Source organism: Oncorhynchus nerka, linkage group LG13 (genome assembly GCF_034236695.1).
Source record: "Oncorhynchus nerka isolate Pitt River linkage group LG13, Oner_Uvic_2.0, whole genome shotgun sequence".
NCBI classification, from domain to species: Eukaryota; Metazoa; Chordata; class Actinopteri; order Salmoniformes; family Salmonidae; genus Oncorhynchus; species Oncorhynchus nerka.
Window position 1 is genome coordinate 6,212,070 of NC_088408.1, and position 17,699 is coordinate 6,229,768.

Sequence of the window (17,699 nt, forward strand, 5' to 3'; positions counted from 1 at the left end):
TCATTATGTTGTGTATTATGTCATCAGGGAGGAGCACAGAGCTGTGACGGTGTATTATGTCATTATGTTGTGTATTATGTCATCAGGGAGGAGCAGCAGAGCTGTGACTGTGTATTATGTCATTATGTTGTGTATTATGTCATTATGTTGTGTATTATGTCATCAGGGAGGAGCAGCAGAGCTGTAACGGTGTATTATGTCATTATGTTGTGTATTATGTCATTATGTTGTGTATTATGTCATCAGGGAGGAGCAGCAGAGCTGTAACGGTGTATTATGTCATTATGTTGTGTATTATGTCATTATGTTGTGTATTATGTCATCAGGGAGGAGCAGCAGAGCTGTAACGGTGTATTATGTCATTATGTTGTGTATTATGTCATTCAGCAGATGTTGTGTATTATGTCATCAGGGAGGAGCAGCAGAGCTGTAACGGTGTATTATGTCATTATGTTGTGTATTATGTCATCAGGGAGGATCAGCAGAGCTGTGACGGTGTATTATGTTATTATGTTGTGTATTATGTCATCAGGGAGGAGCAGCAGAGCTGTAACGGTGTATTATGTCATTATGTTGTGTATTATGTCATCAGGGAGGAGCAGCAGAGCTGTAACGGTGTATTATGTCACCAGGGAGGAGCAGCAGAGCTGTAACGGTGTATTATGTCATTATGTTGTGTATTATGTCATTATGTTGTGTATTATGTCATTATTATGTTGTGTATTATGTCATTATGTTGTGTATTATGTCATTATGTTGTGTATTATGTCATCAGGGAGGAGCAGCAGAGCTGTAACGGTGTATTATGTCATTATGTTGTGTATTATGTCATTATGTTGTGTATTATGTCATTATGTTGTGTATTATGTCACCAGGGAGGAGCAGCAGAGCTGTAACGGTGTATTATGTCATTATGTTGTGTATTATGTCACCAGGGAGGGGCACCAGAGCTGTAACGGTGTATTATGTCATTATGTTGTGTATTATGTCATCAGGGAGGATCAGCAGAGCTGTGACGGTGTATTATGTTATTATGTTGTGTATTATGTCATCAGGGAGGAGCACTCGAACGGTGACGGTGTATTATGTCATTATGTTGTGTATTATGTCATCAGGGAGGAGCAGCAGAGCTGTAACGGTGTATTATGTCATTATGTTGTGTATAATGTCATCAGGGAGGAGCAGCAGAGCTGTAACGGTGTATTATGTCATTATGTTGTGTATTATGTCATCAGGGAGGAGCAGCAGAGCTGTAACGGTGTATTATGTCATTATGTTGTGTATTATGTCATTATGTTGTGTATTATGTCATCAGGGAGGAGCAGCAGAGCTGTAACGGTGTATTATGTCATTATGTTGTGTATTATGTCATTATGTTGTGTATTATGTCATCAGGGAGGAGCAGCAGAGCTGTAACGGTGTATTATGTCATTATGTTGTGTATTATGTCATTATGTTGTGTATTATGTCATCAGGGAGGAGCAGCAGAGCTGTAACGGTGTATTATGTCATTATGTTGTGTATTATGTCATTATGTTGTGTATTATGTCATCAGGGAGGAGCAGTCAGAGCTGTAACGGTGTATTATGTCATTATGTTGTGTATTATGTCATTATGTTGTGTATTATGTCACCAGGGAGGAGCACCAGAGCTGTAACGGTGTATTATGTCATTATGTTGTGTATTATGTCATCAGGGAGGATCAGCAGAGCTGTGACGGTGTATTATGTTATTATGTTGTGTATTATGTCATCAGGGAGGAGCACTCGAACGGTGACGGTGTATTATGTCATTATGTTGTGTATTATGTCATCAGGGAGGAGCAGCAGAGCTGTAACGGTGTATTATGTCATCAGGGAGGAGCAGCAGAGCTGTGACGGTGTATTATGTCATTATGTTGTGTATTATGTCATCAGGGAGTAGCACTCGAGCTGTGACGGTGTATTATGTCATTATGTTGTGTATTATGTCATCAGGGAGGAGCAGCAGAGCTGTGACTGTGTATTATGTCATTATGTTGTGTATTATGTCATTATGTTTGTATTATGTCACCAGGGAGGAGCAGCAGAGCTGTAACGGTGTATTATGTCATTATGTTGTGTATTATGTCATTATGTTGTGTATTATGTCATTATGTTGTGTATTATGTCACCAGTTGGGAGGAGCAGCAGAGCTGTAACGGTGTATTATGTCATTATGTTGTGTATTATGTCATCAGGGAGGAGCAGCAGAGCTGTAACGGTGTATTATGTCATTATGTTGTGTATTATGTCATCAGGGAGGAGCAGCAGAGCTGTAACGGTGTATTATGTCATTATGTTGTGTATTATGTCATTAGAGCTTGTGTATTATGTCATTATGTTGTGTATTATGTCATCAGGGAGGAGCAGCAGAGCGGTGACGGTGTATTATGTCATTATGTTGTGTATTATGTATTATGTCATTATGTTGTGTATTATGTCATCAGGGAGGAGCAGCAGAGCTGTAACGGTGTATTATGTCATTATGTTGTGTATTATGTCATCAGGGAGGAGCAGCAGAGCTGTAACTGTGTATTATGTCATTATGTTGTGTATTATGTCATTATGTTGTGTATTATGTCGTCAGGGAGGAGCAGCAGAGCTGTAACGGTGTATTATGTCATTATGTTGTGTATTATGTCATTATGTTGTGTATTATGTCGTCAGGGAGGAGCAGCAGAGCTGTAACGGTGTATTATGTCATTATGTTGTGTATTATGTCATTATGTTGTGTATTATGTCATCAGGGAGGAGCAGCAGAGCTGTAACGGTGTATTATGTCATTATGTTGGGTATTATGTCATTATGTTGTGTATTATGTCACCAGGGAGGAGCACCAGAGCTGTAACGGTGTATTATGTCATTATGTTGTGTATTATGTCATCAGGGAGGATCAGCAGAGCTGTGACGGTGTATTATGTTATTATGTTGTGTATTATGTCATCAGGGAGGAGCACTCGAACGGTGACGGTGTATTATGTCATTATGTTGTGTATTATGTCATCAGGGAGGAGCAGCAGAGCTGTAACGGTGTATTATGTCATCAGGGAGGAGCAGCAGAGCTGTGACGGTGTATTATGTCATTATGTTGTGTATTATGTCATCAGGGAGTAGCACTCGAGCTGTGACGGTGTATTATCTCATTATGTTGTGTATTATGTCATCAGGGAGGAGCAGCAGAGCTGTGACTGTGTATTATGTCATTATGTTGTGTATTATGTCATTATGTTGTGTATTATGTCATCAGGGAGGAGCAGCAGAGCTGTAACGGTGTATTATGTCATTATGTTGTGTATTATGTCATTATGTTGTGTATTATGTCATTATGTTGTGTATTATGTCACCAGGGAGGAGCAGCAGAGCTGTAACGGTGTATTATGTCATTATGTTGTGTATTATGTCATTATGTTGTGTATTATGTCATCAGGGAGGAGCAGCAGAGCTGTAACGGTGTATTATGTCATTATGTTGTGTATTATGTCATCAGGGAGGATCAGCAGAGCTGTGACTGTGTATTATGTCATTATGTTGTGTATTATGTCATTATGTTGTGTATTATGTCATTATGTTGTGTATTATGTCACCAGGGAGGAGCAGCAGAGCTGTAACGGTGTATTATGTCATTATGTTGTGTATTATGTCATCAGGGGTAGCACTCAGCTGTGACTGAGCATTATGTTGTGTATTATGTCATCAGGGAGGATCAGCAGAGCTGTGACTGTGTGTATTATGTCATTATGTTGTGTATTATGTCATCAGGGAGGAGCAGCAGAGCTGTGACATTATGTTGTGTATTATGTCATTATGTTGTGTATTATGTCATCAGGGAGGAGCAGCAGAGCTGTAACGGTGTATTATGTCATTATGTTGTGTATTATGTCATCAGGGAGGAGCAGCAGAGCTGTAACGGTGTATTATGTCATTATGTTGTGTATTATGTCGTCAGGGAGGAGCAGCAGAGCTGTGACGGTGTGTATTATGTATTATGTCATGTGTGTATTATGTCATTATGTTGTGTATTATGTCATTATGTTGTGTATTATGTCATTATGTTGTGTATTATGTCATCAGGGAGGAGCAGCAGAGCTGTAACGGTGTATTATGTCATTATGTTGTGTATTATGTCATTATGTTGTGTATTATGTCACCAGGGAGGAGCAGCAGAGCTGTAACGGTGTATTATGTCATTATGTTGTGTATTATGTCATTATGTTGTGTATTATGTCATTATTATGTTGTGTATTATGTCATTATGTTGTGTATTATGTCATTATGTTGTGTATTATGTCATCAGGGAGGAGCAGCAGAGCTGTAACGGTGTATTATGTCATTATGTTGTGTATTATGTCATTATGTTGTGTATTATGTCATTATGTTGTGTATTATGTCACCAGGGAGGAGCAGCAGAGCTGTAACGGTGTATTATGTCATTATGTTGTGTATTATGTCACCAGGGAGGGGCACCAGAGCTGTAACGGTGTATTATGTCATTATGTTGTGTATTATGTCATCAGGGAGGATCAGCAGAGCTGTGACGGTGTATTATGTTATTATGTTGTGTATTATGTCATCAGGGAGGAGCACTCGAACGGTGACGGTGTATTATGTCATTATGTTGTGTATTATGTCATCAGGGAGGAGCAGCAGAGCTGTAACGGTGTATTATGTCATTATGTTGTGTATAATGTCATCAGGGAGGAGCAGCAGAGCTGTAACGGTGTATTATGTCATTATGTTGTGTATTATGTCATCAGGGAGGAGCAGCAGAGCTGTAACGGTGTATTATGTCATTATGTTGTGTATTATGTCATTATGTTGTGTATTATGTCATCAGGGAGGAGCAGCAGAGCTGTAACGGTGTATTATGTCATTATGTTGTGTATTATGTCATTATGTTGTGTATTATGTCATCAGGGAGGAGCAGCAGAGCTGTAACGGTGTATTATGTCATTATGTTGTGTATTATGTCATTATGTTGTGTATTATGTCACCAGGGAGGAGCAGCAGAGCTGTAACGGTGTATTATGTCATTATGTTGTGTATTATGTCATTATGTTGTGTATTATGTCACCAGGGAGGAGCACCAGAGCTGTAACGGTGTATTATGTCATTATGTTGTGTATTATGTCATCAGGGAGGATCAGCAGAGCTGTGACGGTGTATTATGTTATTATGTTGTGTATTATGTCATCAGGGAGGAGCACTCGAACGGTGACGGTGTATTATGTCATTATGTTGTGTATTATGTCATCAGGGAGGAGCAGCAGAGCTGTAACGGTGTATTATGTCATCAGGGAGGAGCAGCAGAGCTGTGACGGTGTATTATGTCATTATGTTGTGTATTATGTCATCAGGGAGTAGCACTCGAGCTGTGACGGTGTATTATCTCATTATGTTGTGTATTATGTCATCAGGGAGGAGCAGCAGAGCTGTGACTGTGTATTATGTCATTATGTTGTGTATTATGTCATTATGTTGTGTATTATGTCACCAGGGAGGAGCAGCAGAGCTGTAACGGTGTATTATGTCATTATGTTGTGTATTATGTCATTATGTTGTGTATTATGTCATTATGTTGTGTATTATGTCACCAGGGAGGAGCAGCAGAGCTGTAACGGTGTATTATGTCATTATGTTGTGTATTATGTCATTATGTTGTGTATTATGTCATCAGGGAGGAGCAGCAGAGCTGTAACGGTGTATTATGTCATTATGTTGTGTATTATGTCATCAGGGAGGATCAGCAGAGCTGTGACTGTGTATTATGTCATTATGTTGTGTATTATGTCATTATGTTGTGTATTATGTCATTATGTTGTGTATTATGTCACCAGGGAGGAGCAGCAGAGCTGTAACGGTGTATTATGTCATTATGTTGTGTATTATGTCATTATGTTGTGTATTATGTCATCAGGGAGGAGCAGCAGAGCTGTAACGGTGTATTATGTCATTATGTTGTGTATTATGTCATCAGGGAGGATGACTGTGTATTATGTCATCATGTTGTGTATTAGCAGAGCTGTGACTGTGTATTATGTCATCATGTTGTGTATTATGTCATTATGTTGTTTATTATGTCATTATGTTGTGTATTATGTCATCAGGGAGGAGCAGCAGAGCTGTAACGGTGTATTATGTCATTATGTTGTGTATTATGTCACCAGGGAGAGCAGAGCACCAGAGCTGTCATTATGTTGTGTATTATGTCATTATGTTGTGTATTATGTCATCAGGGAGGAGCAGCAGAGCTGTGACGGTGTATTATGTCATTATGTTGTGTATTATGTCATCAGGGAGGAGCAGCAGAGCTGTGACGGTGTATTATGTCATTATGTTGTGTATTATGTCATCAGGGAGGAGTGACAGCAGAGCTGTGACGGTGTATTATGTCATTATGTTGTGTATTATGTCATCAGGGAGGAGCAGCAGAGCTGTGACGGTGTATTATGTCATTATGTTGTGTATTATGTCATCAGGGAGGAGCAGCAGAGCTGTGACGGTGTATTATGTCATTATGTTGTGTATTATGTCATTAGCTGTTGTGTATTATGTCATCAGGGAGGAGCAGCAGAGCTGTAACGGTGTATTATGTCATTATGTTGTGTATTATGTCATTATGTTGTGTATTATGTCATCAGGGAGGAGCTGCAGAGCTGTGACGGTGTATTATGTCATTATGTTGTGTATTATGTCATTATGTTGTGTATTATGTCATCAGGGAGGAGCAGCAGAGCTGTAACGGTGTATTATGTCATTATGTTGTGTATTATGTCATCAGGGAGGTCATTATGTTGTGTATTATGTCATTAGGATTATGTCACCAGAGCTGTCATTATGTTGTGTATTATGTCATTATGTTGTGTATTATGTCATCAGGGAGGAGCAGCAGAGCTGTATGTCATTATGTTGTGTATTATGTCATTATGTTGTGTATTATGTCATCAGGGAGGAGCACCAGAGCTGTGTATTATGTCATTATGTTATTATGTCATTATGTTGTGTATTATGTCATCAGGGAGGGAGCAGAGCTGTATGTCATTATGTTGTGTATTATGTCATTAGCTGTACCGGTGTATTATGTCATCAGGGAGGAGCAGCAGAGCTGTGACGGTGTATTATGTCATTATGTTGTGTATTATGTCATCAGGGAGTAGCACTCGAGCTGTGACGGTGTATTATGTCATTATGTTGTGTATTATGTCATCAGGGAGGAGCAGCAGAGCTGTGACTGTGTATTATGTCATTATGTTGTGTATTATGTCATTATGTTGGTATTATGTCATCAGGGAGGAGCAGCAGAGCTGTATAACGGTGTATTATGTCATTATGTTGTGTATTATGTCATTATGTTGTGTATTATGTCATCAGGGAGGAGCAGCAGAGCTGTAACGGTGTATTATGTTATTATGTTGTGTATTATGTCATTATGTTGTGTATTATGTCATCAGGGAGGAGCAGCAGAGCTGTAACGGTATATTATGTCATTATGTTGTGTATTATGTCATCAGGGAGGAGCAGCAGAGCTGTTGTGTATTATGTCATTATGTTGTGTATTATGTCATTATGTTGTGTATTATGTCATTATGTTGTGTATTATGTCACCAGGGAGGAGCAGCAGAGCTGTAACGGTGTATTATGTCATTCTGTTGTGTATTATGTCATTCTGTTGTGTATTATGTCACCAGGGAGGAGCAGCAGAGCTGTAACGGTGTATTATGTCATTATGTTGTGTATTATGTCATCAGGGAGGAGCAGCAGAGCTGTAACGGTATATTATGTCATTATGTTGTGTATTATGTCATCATGTTGTGTATTATGTCATTATGTTTTGTATTATGGCATCAGGGAGGAGCACTAGAGCTGTAACGGTGTATTATGTCATCATGTTGTGTATTATGTCATTATGTTGTGTATTATGTCATCAGGGAGGAGCAGCAGAGCTGTAATGGTGTATTATGTCATTATGTTGTGTATTATGTCATCAGGGAGGAGCAGCAGAGCTGTAATGGTGTAGTCCAGAAGGTGATGGAGGATCTGGAGGGACAGCTGGAAGGAGATGTACTGGAGGCTCTGACTGGGATACAGAAGTAAGTACATGGATGAAACCAGTTAGTTATTCATCTCAATCTGTCAGTCTATTATTATAATAAATCCATTAATGTAATGTTTGTATGAGACTTAAACACCCAAAAGACCAAACATAGGGCAAGGAAAAACCTTGACACAGCCATCCTCCTCCGGTCTGCCACTGAGAGATCCATTCCATAGACTGGACAGACAGCCAGAGAGGAACAGAGACATTCACACACTGTATTAGTGTGATCTAATCTGCTGAGAGACAGGAACTCCTCCCGGCTCATTGATTAGTTTATACAGAGCTCTATTAACAGTCACCTTAGCAACCACTGTTTTCCCCCTGTCCATTAACGAGCCCCTTATTGACTCAGACTCCCTGTTCTTCCCAGACATTCATAACCCTACTGTGTCCTCATCAGAACCAAGATGTGGCCTGGGTCTGAGTGACGTATTTACCTTGATAACCATCAAGGCCTCTCTGTGGTTTAAATTACTGTAATAAATCCTGAACCCATTGTCTTACGTCAAACAGCGTGCATTCATCTGTACTATGTACACCACCATTTCCCTCTTTACCATGTGTTTTACAAACTTTCTCTACGTTTCCTGACTCCTCTTCTTCTCACCCTCCTACTCATCTTCTCACCCTCCTACTCTTCTTCTCTCCCTCCTACTCTTCTTCTCTCCCTCCTACTCTTCTTCTCACCCTCCTACTCTTCTTACCTCCCTCCTACTCTTCTTCTCACCCTCCTACTCTTCTTCTCTCCCTCCTACTCTTCTTCTCTCCCTCCTACTCTTCTTCCCTCCCTCCTACTCTTCTTCCCTCCCTCCTACTCTTCTTCTCTCCTTCCTACTCTTCTCTCCTCCCTCCTACTCTTCTTCTCTCCTTCCTACTCTTCTCTCCTCCCTCCTACTCTTCTTCTCTCCTTCCTACTCTTCTTCCCTCCCTGCTACTCTTCTTCACTCCTTTTTACTCTTCTTCCCTCCCTCTTACTCTTCTTCCCTGCTTCCTACTCTTCTTCCCTCCCTCCTACTCTTCCTCCCTCCTTCCTACTCTTCTTCCCTCCCTCTTACTCTTCTTCCCTGCTTCCTACTATTCTTCCCTCCCTCCTACCCTTCTTCCCTCCCTCCAACTCTTCATCCCTCCCTCCTACCCTTCTTCCCTCCCTCCAACTCTTCATCCCTCCCTACTCTTCTTCCCTCCTTTTACTCTTCTTCCCTGCCTCCTACTCTTCTTCCCTCCCTCCTACCCTTCTTCCCTCCCTCCAACTCTTCATCCCTCCCTCCTACCCTTCTTCCCTCCCTCCAACTCTTCATCCCTCCCTCCTACCCTTCTTCCCTCCCTCCAACTCTTCATCCCTCCCTCCTACCCTTCTTCCCTCCTTACTATTCTTCTTCTCACCATTCTACTCTTCGCCTACCCTTCTTCCCTCCCTCCTACTCTTCTCCCCTCCCTCTTACTCTTCTTCCCTGCCTCCTACTCTTCTTCTCTCCTTCCTACTCTTCTCTCCTCCCTCCTACTCTTCTTCTCTCCTTCCTACTCTTCTCTCCTCCCTCTTACTCTTCTTCCCTGCTTCCAACTCTTCATCCCTCCCTCCTACCCTTCTTCCCTCCCTCCAACTCTTCATCCCTCCCTCCTACCCTTCTTCCCTCCCTCCAACTCTTCATCCCTCCCTCCTACCCTTCTTCCCTCCTTACTATTCTTCTTCTCACCATTCTACTCTTCGCCTACCCTTCTTCCCTCCCTCCTACTCTTCTCCCCTCCCTCTTACTCTTCTTCCCTGCCTCCTACTCTTCTTCTCTCCTTCCTACTCTTCTCTCCTCCCTCCTACTCTTCTTCTCTCCTTCCTACTCTTCTCTCCTCCCTCTTACTCTTCTTCCCTGCTTCCTACTCTTCTTCCCTCCCTCCTACCCTTCTTCCCTCCCTCCAACACTTCATCCCTCCCTCCTACTCTTCTTCTCTCCCTCCTACTCTTCTTCTCTCCCTCCTACTCTTCTTCTCTCCCACCTACTCTTCTTCTCTCCCACCTACTCTTCTTCCCTCCCTCCAACTCTTCCCTCCTCCCTACTCTTCTTCCCTCATTTTTACTCTTCTTCCTACTCTTCTTCTCACCCTCCTACTCTTCTTCTCTCCCACCTACGCTTCTTCCCTCCTCCCTACTCTTCTTCCCTCCTTGCTATTCTTCTTCTCACCATTCTACTCTTCTTCCCTCCTTCCTACTTTTCTTCTCACCCTCCTACTCTCCTTCCTACTCTTCTTCTCTCCCTCCTACTCTTCTTCTCTCCCTCCTACTCTTCTTCTCTCCCTCCTACTCTTCTTCTCTCCCTGCTACTCTTCTTCTCTCCTTCCTACTCTTCTTCTCTCCTTCCTACTCTTCCTCTCTCCCTCCTACTCTTCTTCTCTCCCTCCTACTCTTCTTCTCTCCCTGCTACTCTTCTTCTCTCCTTCCTACTCTTCTTCTCTCCTTCCTAGTCTTCTTCTCTCCCTCCTACTCTTCTCCTACCCTTATTCTCTCCCTCCTACTCTTCTTCTCTCCTTCCTACTCTTCTCTCCTCCCTCCTACTCTTCTTACCTCCCTCCTACTCTTCTTCTCTCCCTGCTACTCTTCTTCTCTCCTTCCTACTCTTCTCTCCTCCCTCCTACTCTTCTCTCCTCCCTCCTACTCTTCTTACCTCCCTCCTACTCTTCTTCTCTCCTTCCTACTCTTCTCTCCTCCCTCCTACTCTTCTTTTCTCCTTCCTACTTTTCTCTCCTCCTTCCTACTCTTCTCTCCTCCCTCCTAGTCTTCTCTCCTCCCTCCTACTCTTCTTCTCTCCCTGCTACTCTTCTTCTCTCCTTCCTACCCTTCTCTCCTCCCTCCTACTCTTCTCTCCTCCCTCCTACTCTTCTTACCTCCCTCCTACTCTTCTTTTCTCCTTCCTACTCTTCTCTCCTCCTTCCTACTCTTCTCTCCTTCCTCCTAGTCTTCTCTCCTCCCTCCTACTCTTCTTTTCTCCCTCTTGTTGACACTGTGTTTGTCTTGTCTCCTTGCATGGCAGAATCAAAGAGGTGTCCCTGCCTAACCTCTCCTCCATTCATACCGCTTTCCCTCTTTTATCTCCCTCCCTCCATCCTCTGCCCTCTCTCTCCCTCCCTCCTTCACTCCCTCCCTCCATCCTCTGCCCTCTCTCTCTCTCCCTCCCTCCTTCACTCCCTCCCTCCATCCTCCCCTCTCTCCCTGCTAACACTGTTTGTCTTGTCTCATTTCATGACAGAATAAAAGAGGAGTCCCTGCCTAACCTCCTCTTCTCCATTCCTACCACCTTTTCTCTCTGTCTTTGAGCTGACACTCCTCTCCCCGCTGACACTGTCTATTTAACTTGTCACCTTTCATGACAGAATCAAAGAGGAGTCCCTGGCGTTCGAGGGCCTCTTCCAGGCAGCAGCAGACATCGCCATGAGGCTGGATACCTTGTCTCAGACCCTCCACGCCTCCTTCACCAAACAGCTCAAAGACTCTCTCAAAACTTTACGTCGCTAAGGAGATTGTCTGGTCTCAGAACTGTTTGTGCGGTCTCTCCAGTTCCTATGGTCTTTGCTGTGACTCTTTTGTAGCCTGGTCTCAGATATGTGTGTGCAAGAGAGCACAAACAGCTATTGGACCAGGCAACTAAGGCCTAGATTAAATCAGATCAAGTGTAAAGCGGCAATAGCCGACACCCACATAGCTGATGTTTTGGCGGAGGTGTAACTGCGTAGGAGCTTGTCAAAAATGTGTTGAGCAGCAGCTCATGTGATCATTGTCATGAAGTTCAGAAGAAGCAAGAATAGACCACATAGAAATAATTACACTGAAACAAACAAAAACAAATCTATTAAGTAATGAAGATTTTATTAGCCTTATCGAGGTGTAGATTACATCTCAAACTCCGGTGTTCGAAATTTCTCTGAATGCGACTCCTCTGCAGCCAATTGCAATGTCCACTTTAGGTATAAATCTGGGAGCCGCTTGTGGATTTGACAGTTCTAATGCATTCCACCTCTGCCGCTGCCAAAACAACCGCTATGCAGATGTCTGCTAGCGCAGATCTGATGGAATCTAGCCCTAAGGAGAACTCTCTACTCTTCTTCTCTCCCTCCTACTCTTCTTCTCTCCCTCCTACTCTTCTTCCCTCCTTCCTGCTCTTCTTCTCTCCCTCCTACTCTTCTTCCTACTCTTCTTCTCTCCCTCCTACTCTTCTTCCTGCTCTTCTTCTCTCCTTCCTGCTCTTCTTCCTGCTCTTCTTCTCTCCCTCCTACTCTTCACTAGGCAAGTCAGTTAAGAACAAATTCTTATTTTCAATGACGGCCTAGGAACAGTGGGTTAACTGCCTGTTCAGGGGCAGAACGACAACCTTCCGGTTACTAGTCCAACGCTCTAACCGCTAGGCTACTCTGCCGCACTCCTACCCTTCTTCCCTCCCTCCTACACTTCTCCTTCCCTCCTTCAGGCTACTATTACAACCTTCAGCATCTGTGTCTCTCGTCAAAACCTAGAGGTGTGTAGTTTCTCTCCTAAACAGATGCTCTGACAGGCATGTTCTTTCTGCTCAGTGTACTTTAAGTGAACCGTGAGTGTGCTGACAGCTATGGAATAAATGGTAGAGGATTTATGCTGAGATTTTGGACCAGAGATTTGTAATGAACAGTCACTGTACTGTACTGTAGCTGTTTAATACAGTAGCACTCATGTGTGACCAAACGCTATCAAAGACAAAATGCCAAGTCAGTACTTTTTCTGTTTACAAATATTCCCAAAAACATTAAGTTGTTCATACTGAGCAGTTCAGCATATAATTATATCATAGTATGTCATGTATTTCAAACCAGATTTTCCATCCAGTAAATTGCTATTATTACTGGATTTTTTTTTTTTTTAAATATGTCAGTCGGAAGTTTTGAAACCAAATATATTTGGTTACGACCCAAACGACATTTTATTCCCTGTTTGGTGCACTACTGTTGACCAAAGCCCTATTCAGAAGGGCACTATATCAGGAATAGGGTGGAATTTGTGACACAGGCTCTATTTCTGTCATAGTAGTACCGGCAGCTCTGGTTAGCCTGAGTATTATGGTACATCTTTATTGGTCTGTCTAGGTACCAGGGTAGTATGGTCTGTCTGTATTGGTCTGTCTAGGTACCAGGGTAGTATTGGTCTGTCTGTATTGGTCTGTCTAGGTACCAGGTCTGTATTGGTCTGTCTAGGTGCCAGAGTAGTATGGTCTGTCTGTATTGGTCTGTCTAGGTACCAGGGTAGTATGGTCTGTCTGTATTGGTCTGTCTACGTACCAGGGTAGTATGGTCTGTCTGTATTGGTCTGTCTAGGTACCAGGGTAGTATGGTCTGTCTGTATTGGTCTGTCTAGGTACCAGGTCTGTATTGGTCTGTCTAGGTGCCAGAGTAGTATGGTCTGTCTGTATTGGTCTGTCTAGGTACCAGGTCTGTATTGGTCTGTCTAGGTACCAGGTCTGTATTGGTCTGTCTAGGTGCCAGAGTAGTATGGTCTGTCTGTATTGGTCTGTCTGTATTGGTCTGGGTACGTACCAGGGTAGTATGGTCTGTCTGTATTGGTCTGTCTGTATTCGTCTGGGTATGTACCAGGGTAGTATGGTCTGTCTGTATTGGTCTGTCTAGGTACCAGAGTAGTATGGTCTGTCTGTATTGGTCTGTCTGTATTGGTCTGTCTGTATTGGTCTGGGTAAGGGTGGAGACCAGGACAAGTTCAGGGCAGATGCTTGAAGGGAGGTTCCCCTGTCTTGTTCTATGAAAGCAGAAGCCTGGAATACACACGGATCATCATTATGTTTCTCTGTTGTTTATCAGTGAAAATACACAAATGTAATTACAGTGATATTCAGCTCAAATTACAGGTTTGAAAACCAAAGGGTTTATTTGCAAATAAAGGGAATTGTATACAAGTACAATGAAGCTTGGTCTAGCTGGGTTATATTTGAGAGGGGGTATGTTATGCTGTGAGACATACTGTATATATTGTATGCAGTGAGTTGGTGAGGAAAGGGGCAGCCAGGCTGGGGTGATTGTGACTTTGACCGCCATTCCTTGTCAGAGTTCAAACAACAACCCCATGCTGTCGAATGGGTTGGAAACATAGGGTACATCCTAAATGGCAGCCTAGTCCCTATATAGTGCACTACTTTATGGCACCCTATTCCCTATATAGCGCACTACTTTGGACCAGGGCCCAAGTATAGAGTGCTATTTGGTATGCACCTACACACAGCCCTGATCTGAAGTATACAAAACAAATTAGGCTTTATATAGATGGGTTCCACTGGGGTAATGCCATGTATGGTTACAGGGGGTAATGGTGTGTAAGGTTACAGGGGGTAATGCTGTGTTACAGGGGGTAATGTTTTGTATGGTTACAGGGGGTAATGCTGTGTATGGTTACATGGGGTAATGCCGTGTATGGTTACAGGGGGTCATGGTGCGTATGGTTACAGGGGGTAATGCCATGTATGGTTACAGGGGGGGTAATGCTGTGTATGGTTACAGGGGGTAATGCCATGTATGGTTACAGGGGTAATGCTGTGTATGGTTACAGGGGGTAATGCTGTGTATGGTTACAGGGGGTAATGCCATGTATGGTTACAAGGGGGTAATGGTGCGTATGGTTACATGGGGTAATGTTTGTATGGTTACAGGGGGTAATGTTTTGTATGGTTACAGGGGGTAATGCTGTGTATGGTTACAGGGGGTAATTCCGTGTATGGTTACAGGGGGTAATGGTGTGTATGGTTACAGGGGGTAATGTTGTGTATGATCACAGGGGGTAATGCTGTGTAAGTGTGTAAGGTTACATGGGGTAATGTCGTGTAAGGTTACAGGGGATAATGGTGTGTATGGTTACAGCGGGTAATGATGTGTATGATTACATGGGGATAATGTTGTGTATGATTACAGGGGGTCATGTTGTGTATGGTTACAGTGGATAATGTTTTGTGAGGTTATCGAGGGTACTGTTGTGTATGGTTAAAGGGGGTAATGATGTGTATGATTACAGGGGATAATGTAGTGTATGGTTACAGGGCATAATGCTGTATATGATTACAGGGGGTAATGTTGTGTATGGTTACAAGGCATATTGTTGTGTATGGTTAGAGGGGGTAATGCTGTGTATGGTTACATGGGGTAATGTCATGTATGATTACAAGGAGTAATGTTGTGTATGGTTACAGGGGATAATGTTGTGTAAGGTTATTGAGGGTACTGTTGTGTATGGTTAAAGGGGGTAATGGTGTGTATGGTTATAGGGGGTAATGCTGTGTATGGTTATAGGGGATAATGCTGTGTATGGTTACAGGGCGTATTGTTGTGTATGGTCACAGGGGGTAATGCTGTGTATGGTTATATGGGATAATGCTGTGTATGGTTACTGGGCGTATTGTTGTGTATGGTTGTATGGGGTAATGCTGTGTATGGTTAAAGGGGGTAATGTTGTGTATGGTTAAAGGGGGTAATGTTGTGTAAGGTTAAAGGGGGTAATGTTGTGTAAGGTTATCGAGGGTACTGTTGTGTATGGTTAAAGGGGGTAATGTTGTGTATGGTTACAGGGCATAATGTTGTGTATGGTTACAGGGGGTAATGTTGTGTATGGTTATCGAGGGTACTGTTGTGTATGGTTAAAGGGGGTAATGTTGTGTATGGTTAAAGGGGGTAATGTTGTGTATGGTTACAGGGCATAATGTTGTGTATGGTTACAGGGGGTAATGTTGTAAAGGAAATATAGTACTACCATGAGATGGTGGGGAGGCCATGCTGGTTATTGCCTGAGTTACTTTGACCGCCTGTCCTTTTAAGAGGTCAAACAACGACATGAGATAATTCATCTACTAGTCCGGCTCAGTGGGAGTTTCAACTTTAGTGTATATCAGTTTCTGTTCTGTCCCTAGTTCTCTTTCTGTTGTAGAAAGATGTATGTACTTGTTGTTGCAGTCTTTTATGGGAGATGCCATCACCCTTTCTTTTTAAAGATATTTTTAATGTTGTAATTATGAAATGATAAAGACAAAACATGTTATGTCAAAATGTAGAAAAATTATATATATTTTTTTTTTAACTAAATGTAATCTAAAATGTAATCTACGTAATCCTCTAAAGTAATTATTTATCATGAGAGGGTCATAAATATTAACTAGTGATGCTGCATATTTGTAGAAAGGTTCAAATCTCACCTTTTTGGTAAAAATCGTTATAAATTGCTGAGGTGTAGTCACTTTTGAGGACACAAGATCAAGTATACAGTACAAATATGATACATATTTTGTATTACGTCATTCCTTTTCAACAAAACTATACGAATAAGTCTTGAAATGACTTATGTGCTTTGTAAATATATTATAATCAAATAATGAAACAACTAAGTATAAGATTTCACCTTCCTTATAACTGTAAAATACATACTTGTATGTTTAGTGTTAGAGAAAAATGTGCACATTTTCTAAAACTCTTCTCATTTGTTGAAAACATCTGCCCCATCACTGAGAACACCTCACAGAGCTCTAGTTTGGCTTCCTGAACTCGCTAGTAAAACTCGCCTTTCATCTCATATTCATATGACAAATCTGTGTTTTTGTATATTTTTTATATTTTTAATCTATGAATTATTTTAGATGAACGGCTATAAATCAATCTCTGATGAAACCACTCTCTCCTGCTGTGCTACGATGTCAGGGTTTTTCCGGCATGTGTTTTGTCAGTTGTTTGTGACGTAGGGTTCAGCCGGGAGTTGATGGACAGTCGGAAGAGCGAATTAAAATGGTGGGAGGGACATCCCAGCGTCAAGTGGTTTCAGGTTTCACATCCCACGTCACACAGGCTCAGACAATATACTACTGTGTCCGTGGGAACAAGGACTGTCGTTCACAGCAAGCCATTTCCATCTAAATTGTCTACAGATCGATTTATAAGCGAAAATGTTGGTTGGAACCGGTCCCAGGACAATGCAGGTCCCCCAAAACAGGGGACTTTACATCAGTATAGGCCATATATTTATGTTACAGTTTTATTTAATCCAGATGAAAATAAAGTTGTATCTAAAATACGTTGTTTTTGTTGTTGTCTAAAATGTTTTTCTCAATCCGTTCATTCACCTGTGCTGCCCTCTAGCTGTCTCTTACAATAACATCAACTAACTCATAGCCAGCCATAAGCACTTCTTCAGCTCTGTCCCAAACTCTTTTCCTATCAGTGGTCCATCCACTAACCAGTCATTAAGAAGTTAGTCTTTGGTTCTAGAGACTATTGAATAGAGCATATCATACCTGCATAGCTCAGCACTACACATTCAAGTAACACTGCGCAAAATAAGTACAAAAACCTTATTATTTTTTGTATATTCACACAGAAAAAAAGCGAATGAACTTTTATTTAAATGAAAGTTATACCTAGTCTGCGATGACATTTTTAGTTGCCTCCTGTTTCATTATTTTTTTACTCGTTCTTTGAAAGTACACAACTGTTTAATGTTGACATGGCCATGTCGAGGCTTTATGGAGACTTAATCTAGTTCCTCCTGTGTCTCTTACCATATATGGGCAGCGGGGGAGAGAGTCCGGGAA

The 17,699-nt window shown here is 42.0% G+C and overlaps 1 protein-coding gene across 1 annotated transcript in view; it reads left to right on the forward strand.

Annotated features, from left to right (window-relative positions):
* si:ch211-142k18.1 (uncharacterized) overlaps window positions 1-17,176 on the forward strand; it is a 69,312-nt gene extending 52,136 nt beyond the window's left edge. Inside the window, exons 4-5 of the mRNA XM_065026146.1 lie at window positions 8,006-8,107; window positions 11,476-17,176. Of these exons, the coding sequence (XP_064882218.1) occupies window positions 8,006-8,107; window positions 11,476-11,617 (244 nt within the window). The 3' untranslated portion in view covers window positions 11,618-17,176. The remainder of the gene's footprint in view (window positions 1-8,005; window positions 8,108-11,475) is intronic.
* The last annotated feature ends 523 nt before the right edge of the window (window positions 17,177-17,699 follow it).